Genomic DNA, 7345 nt, shown 5'->3' on the forward strand with positions numbered 1-7345 from the left:
ACCCCCAATCAAACCCCACCCACCCCCACAGATCCCTCACTTACCCAGGGAGGTGATGAGGGGGCTTCTTCAGTGCTCCAGCGCAGGCCTGGAGAGGCAGCTGGGGACCCTCTTCTTGCCTCCCACAGGCCACAGCGCTCCCGCGCGGGCCCAGTAGGTGGCAGGGGGCCTCTTCTGGCCTCCCGTGGGCCGCAGTGCTCCGGCGTGGGCCCGGGTAAACAGCGGGGGGGGGGCTTTCCTGACCTCCTACGGGCCGCAGTGCTCCGGCACAGGCCCGGGGAGGCGGTGGCGGGTCTCTTCTGGCCTCCCGCGGGCCGCAGGGCAGCGCTCCGGTGCCGGGCTGAGAAACGCAACAATGGCGGGAAGGGGAGCAGGGCTTAGTCATGTGCCCGCCCCTGAGCTCCTCACTCCCAGAGCACCGCTCCGGGGCCAACCGACCCCTTGTCTTCAGTATTCTGTGCTTCTCAGAGCTTACTAGCTTGTTATTGCTGGAGTGGGTGTCCTTTTCAGTTTCAGTTTACAAATTTATATTTTTCTGCATATCTTGGGAAATATGTATGAAGAAACTCTACTTTGGCTGTAGCATTTTGCTACCCTATTGGTAGGTGCTGGATGATCAAATATACTATTATAATAAATGATATGTTGCATCTGTCCAAGTTTCCCTATGTCAGTAGGCTGTGAGGCCTTAGAAGGTCATGGGATTATGTTTCTCAGCATTTCCTAATGTCTTAAAGATATATTCGTTTTGACCATGGTGTGCAAAGGCGGTTCAGAGGCTGGAGCATGACCTCCTCCCTTACCCTCCTTGAATTCAGGTTTTCTGCATGAAGCTGGAATACAAATGGTCTTCTCAATAGTTAGCACTGGCAGCCATGTTGATTGATAGTATGGGTAGAGCATCTGCTTGTTTTGCTTCCTGGACTCATCACCTTGGCTATATGCCTGGGACAACAATGATTTGTGGATATTTTTTTCTTCAGAGTGCTTTGTTCACTGATTTTTGACATCAGAAGTCTAGCTGTGTATAGTTTTAAGGGGATAATAGCTCTGTCTACTGCAGTCGCTCTAATTAATGTGTTTTAATTGGGCAGTGCAGATTTGCAGTTAAGAAATTGTCATATATTGGGGCTATACGCTTTCATTTTTGCAAAAGTAACAAAATAATACCTATTAGAGAGAGGGCATGCCACTCAGTTGTATGCTGAGTGGTACACCTGAGTTTGCCTAATCTAACATTGCCTCATACGTTTGCAGCCCATATTTCTAAATGAGGTCTTGGTCAAACTACCCACGGATCCTTCTGGAGATGAGCCCATCTTTCACATTTCTCACATTGATCGAGTCTATACACTCCGTGCGGAAAGCATAAATGAAAGGTAAGATGCCACTGAACTGAACCACTGGAACAACTCTTACACATAACAGCACATGCTTTGTTTCAGTATAGGATTCCCCCAGCTCCTGATGCTAACAAAGACCTCTCCTGTACTTTTGCTCATCTTTTAATTAATTCTTTTTATTCATTTTTTAATGTTCCTTTTATGCATCTGATACTACTTATGTACTGTGAAAGTAGTAAAAATTGACATTGTTACCTTCTTTGTACATATTATATGAATATATTTATTATTTTCAGTTAGGGGGATCAAGGTGGTTTACTTGAACATTTTTCCCACTTATGTGTTATACCCTTCTGTAGTTTTGTTTTGTCTGTCTGTTTGAAGGGGTTATTCCCTCTTTTTTCTTTTGAATGTTTTAATGCTCACCACCTTGAGGACTCTGAGTTGGTTTGAAAGATAGCATAGAAATATTTTAAAATAAATAGTTAAGCACAAATGTACTAAATAATCTGATACAAAGGCCTAGTGGATGTTTATAAAACATAGATAGAAATTAAGATTCAGATGTAATCTATTGTGTCTAGAAATGAATAGAACCTGACCCCACTGATGGACCTCCTGATGGCACCTGGTATTTTTGGCCACTGTGTGACAGAGTGTTGGACTGGATGGGCCATTGGCGTGATCCAACATTGACTTCTCTTATGTTCTTATGATCTTAAGGCAGGAGCATTTTATAAACATCTGGTGTGCTGTAGCACATATGAAATATACTAGTACTGTATTTGAGCCATTGGTATCTACCAGGAATACCAAGAAGACCATGTGTATATAATGCTAGTTCTTACTGAGGGAGTAAGCCTATGAGTAAGGTGCAGACTGCAAGTGACAATTCAACATGACTGAATGTTCCTTGCAAAAAATGTCCTGCACATAAAAAGGCTAGCATGTGAGGGAGACTGGCTAGAACCACACATAAGTGGGGGGAAATGTTCAAGTAAACCACCTTGAGCACTCTCTGAAAATGATGCACTGTATTCTTGGTGCTTGGGGAGGGCAACAGTGGGAGGGCTTCTAGTCTCCTGGCCCCACTGCTGGACCTCCGGATGGCATCTGGTATTTTTGGCCACTGTGTGACAGAGTGTTGGACTAGATGGGCCATTGGCCTGATCCAACATTGGCTTCTCTTATGTTCTTAACCTTTCTCCCTGATATCTAGCTGTCTATGCAGAGAGCATTTTTATACAGAGGACCATTCAATTGTTTGAACCCTCCTTCACTGACAGTCAAAAGTCATCCAGCCCAGACCCAAGTTTGCCACTGAGAACTTGGCCTAATTCAAGAGAATGAATGCTTTCATCCTACCTGTTGCCCATGGGCAAAAGGATTAATGCAGTCACACTACCTGTGGCATGCAAACAGCAGCTTTGCTCATCAGCATATATTTTATAATTGCTGATGTCTAACTTTCCTTTTTTGTTCTGTTTTTGTTTTGTTTTTGCTGAAGGACGGCTTGGGTTCAGAAAATCAAAGCAGCTTCTGAACTTTACATAGAAACAGAGAAGAAGAAAAGAGAAAAGGCATACTTAGGTATGGCATTGGGGACTGCCTTTATAAGATTTCCCAGAAATGTCAAAAGGGTATTTTAATACATTTTGCCTGTTGCTCTTACCACAGTACGGTCCCAGAGGGCAACTGGTATTGGAAGGCTAATGGTGAACGTTGTTGAAGGTATTGAACTGAAGCCATGCAGATCCCATGGTAAGACCTTTAAAGATTTTTTTTGTATCAAAAGAAAGTCTTGCGCAACTTAAAAACTAACCCATGATTGTGGCATAGCGTTTATGAGTCAGAATGTGCTCCATCAGAGGCAGAGCTTATGCCACAATAAACTCGTTGTTTGTTTTGACTGTGGCACACTTATATGGCTTTCTTTCTGGAATTTCCTCTAATCTGTTTAACATAAACAAAATTATCAGACAAAAAGCTATTTTGATTCTTCTTACCTGGACTTCAATAGCTGGTACATATAGTGGAAGCCTGCACAACGTGTGACTTACTTAGCCTCACATGTCCCACTGGACACGTATTGTAGTCTGTGAAAGCTTGACAACTGTACCCCCCACCCTTCTGCCGTTGCAGGCAAACAGTAAACTCAGGAGTTTTTTTGGGTCACCACTGATGGCTGCTAGTCACAAGCTGCACAGGCCTGCCTTTGGGATCAACCTTGTTTGATGCCAGATTCTGATTTGGGCATACACGCACTCAGTTTGCTTATGTTCAGATGGTGGCAGTACAACAGTTTCTTTGCAAAGAGCCATAAAGACAAGTTGCACAATCCAGGCATGTGAAAATAACATCACAGCTGTGCATCTATCTGAATTATTTCAGGAAAAAGTAACCCGTATTGTGAAGTAACGATGGGTTCTCAGTGTCACATCACCAAGACTATACAGGACACTCTCAACCCCAAATGGAATTCTAACTGCCAGTTCTTTATCAAAGATTTAGAACAGGATGTCCTCTGCATAACGGTGTTTGAGAGGGATCAGTTCTCCCCAGATGGTAAGTAGTATCCCTTTTGCTTTTGGTAAGTTCTGGTAAGGATGGTGGTGAAAAGTGCTTCTAAAACACTAAAGAAAACTCTGGTGGAGCTGGCGTTTTTGTTCCCGAAGGCACTGAGGTTAGAGATGTGAAGAATAGATTTAATTACAAAATGTTCCACTTCTTCTCCAGTTCTCACATTGGAGTGCTTAAATCTACCATACAGATGATTCCCTGAAAGGAGGCTTACAAAAGCAGACCATTTCTGCTCATCCAGTGCCAAAGGCAAGGTGAAATGGTTGTTTGTTGGAGAAGGTTCAGGCAATGCTGTAAGCAAAGGAAAAACTGATTTCTGAAGACAGGAGTTTCATTCCCAGTTGTAACTAAGACTGTTTTCAATATGACTTTGAAGGTTCATGCTATTTGTGAATTCATTGATCTTTGGGTGGGTTCAGATGGTATTTTTGATCATTGTGTATGTATTATATTTCAGACTTCTTGGGCCGAACTGAAATCCGGGTAGCAGATATTAAGAAAGATCAGGGCTCAAAGGGACCAGTTACGAAGTGTCTTCTCCTACATGAAGTACCAACGGGAGAGATAGTTGTCCGACTGGACTTGCAGCTGTTTGATGAACCTTGAAATGGAGCCACTTCTTCGATACTGCAATAGGTGTCTACAGAATCTGTCTAGAAATTCTTATACTTTTATATGAGATAAATACTTGTCAAAAAGATTATGGAATCTACAATGCTAAGAACACACTTTGTATCTGGGTAATCTCTGCAGAAAACCTAATTCCCACTTTGTGAGGAAAATACTGTTCTGTTTTTGTTTTGTTTTTCTGTGGAACTTTTTGCTATAGTTTTCAGGATGTTTGACACTGGCATGTAAAACAAAACAACACACCTTCTGGTTACTGCAGTGTGCAAACTAATCAAAAGAGGGTGCTACTGATGTGTTTTTGAAGGTCTTCTGTAAATTTCCTCTAGAAACTTTGTGCCTATTGCCCCACAGAGTGGTGTATAAATGTGAATATATTTATATAGAAAATACATATAACATGAAAGAATTCTTGCCATGTAAGATACTGGGATTTCTTTTTAGAAAGTGTGTGATGAATATTTGAATCTGTTTTAAAAAAGGAAGAAAAATCATCTCAAGAAGGATAATATAATGAATCAAAGTATAAATGACAGGTGCCCAGTGTGAAATACTTTCATGAGCTTGATTTCATTTGCAAAGAAACAAATGCTTTGTGAATTAAAGTCTGAGTTACTGGTCCAAGGCCCTCTGTATTACTTAGTTACTCAAGCTCCCTTAGGTTCTGAACGGGACTGGTGCTTTGTACTTGTCATCAGCATTGGGATATCTGTCACCCCAACTGATTAGTGTGCTTCCCCATTTCAGTGCTTTTTACAGTTACGTTTCCAGTGGTATAGAAATGACTGTAGTTGCAATTAGCAAAGATGACTAAGTCCTGCTGTGTGTTGTAGTATACCACTAACTCATTAAAACTGCTGCTGGATTGTGAAACAGCTGGAAAGGAAACGGTTTCTCTGGCTCAGGATTGCTAATTTATATTCTACATAGGCAGGGCTGAAAAAGCAGTCAGAAGGGATGATTACATTGTACTGTGCCTAAATAAAATGGACACCATGGTTTGTTAATCAGGGTGGTAGCTCATCAAGGTGATGACTGCTATCTCGGTTCACTGTAAACATGTCAGTTCCCCTAGTAGGTGTGACAAGTTTCTGCAAAGTAAGACATCCCAAAGTCAAAGGAGTTTATGTTGCAAATGAAAGGATTTGTTCACTGTAATGCACATAGAAATCTTGACTCAGAAAAGTGCTTTGAGCAGGAGAAACATGTTCTTAAGAACTCTGCTGAAGTAGGAACAATGTCAATGGTAGACATTGTATGCTCATTTTGGTACCAAGTACATACTTCTCATTTCCAGCCCTTCATTTTGATGCCCAAGGATCATGCATAAATGGGTATATTTGTAATGACTTTCAGAATGGGAAGTGTTGACTGTTTTGTTAGCATGTCAATGTTCTTGTAAGATGTGTTGGCTTTGCTGCTGTTTGCATGTTTTGGTACCAGTTTCCATGTTTCCTGTAGAGATGGTGTTGTCAAGCACAGAAACTTTTTTTAATTTCCATTAGGAAATTAGGATAACTTGATAGGTAGCTACAGTCTGGTGATAAGTGTAAACTGTGCTTGAAAGTGTCTGTGTACTATTATTTCCAAGGAGACCACTACATTATTTTCAGCAATTGTTTTTTAAAAATACTGTTTGTTGGAAGGACAAAAAAGTTTACATTTCATACTTTTAAGAATTGCTTTATTATTTATTTATTGAAGATAGTGTAGAATTTTGTATCAGAAATTACATACTTATGTATTTTTTTGAATGGAGATACACTTCAGTTAGAAACTTTTGACTGACTGACCAAGTTTTAGAGGAAGTTTAACTTACAGGCATGCAATTGTTTACCACTGACTGGCTGAAAAACAATTTAAAATGCATTTAAGTTTCTATTTTTCAATGTTGTTACAAAATGTTTGAATTCAAGTATGTAAATAGAACGAAACCCATGTTTTCCTTTTTCCCATATCAGTACATTTTATGAAATATAATGTATATGAAAATAACACATTGTAGAGGGGAAAAGGTACAAATTACTTCTATTGGTGGAAAAACAATATTAAATGTCATTGTTCTAACCTTCTATGGCTGTCCTACTTTTACTCAAGACTTGTAAGCTGAATGTAGCTGTGTTTGTTCAATACTATGTATGATGGCAAAAGAAATTAAAGTCACAATATAGGTACAAGCCAGGATCCTGAGCATAGGCTGACAAATTCCCCAGCTCTTTGGTAGTTTTTTTAAGTCACTTTGTCAGATCTGAATCACTATTTCCCTTCTGAACCAATAACAGTTTCAAAGATCAATGACTCCAGCTTTCAAGTCAGTGGCCATAAATATAGGGGTTCAGGCCCAGACCACTTACTGTATCATGTTCACTCCCCATACCCGAAGGAAAGCTGTAGACTTCCCCCTCCTCTTCATCTAGTCGTTGGTTCACATATATTTTGCCTAGCCAGAGATTATGGTGCAGGAAGAAGTGCATATATCATGTTCCACAATGTCCTCCCCTAAAGCCTGAAACATCTTGTAAAATGTGTCTAAATGTTCATTTGTAATTTACAAAGTAGACCTCATGCTGTGCCCTTAGAAAAAATGTTCACAGTTCATGGGCTGATGGTGATTGTGCATTTTAAGGGAACCACACTTTCACTATACAATACTGCCCCAGGGTACACCTGTTCCATTGACAATGCCTTGACTAGTCCATGTAAATTTGTCCATAGGTACAAGTAGCGAAGAATGGAGGATGCCACCAGTCATTACATCTTGCCATTAATTCAAAAGATAATTTTTGGAGCAGGCA

General features: G+C 40.7%; 1 protein-coding gene across 1 annotated transcript in view; it reads left to right on the top strand.

The window, feature by feature from the left end:
* Positions 1–4532, top strand: part of LOC107122068 (intersectin-1) — a 67874-nt gene extending 63342 nt beyond the window's left edge. The window contains exons 17-21 of the mRNA XM_015425094.1: positions 1258–1379; positions 2851–2933; positions 3021–3104; positions 3735–3908; positions 4381–4532. Of these exons, the coding sequence (XP_015280580.1) occupies positions 1258–1379; positions 2851–2933; positions 3021–3104; positions 3735–3908; positions 4381–4529 (612 nt within the window). The 3' untranslated portion in view covers positions 4530–4532. The remainder of the gene's footprint in view (positions 1–1257; positions 1380–2850; positions 2934–3020; positions 3105–3734; positions 3909–4380) is intronic.
* Positions 4533–7345: the final 2813 nt, after the last annotated feature.

This window comes from Gekko japonicus, unplaced genomic scaffold (genome assembly GCF_001447785.1).
Source record: "Gekko japonicus isolate JY-2015 unplaced genomic scaffold, Gekko_japonicus_V1.1 scaffold3148, whole genome shotgun sequence".
Classification (NCBI taxonomy): Eukaryota; Metazoa; Chordata; class Lepidosauria; order Squamata; family Gekkonidae; genus Gekko; species Gekko japonicus.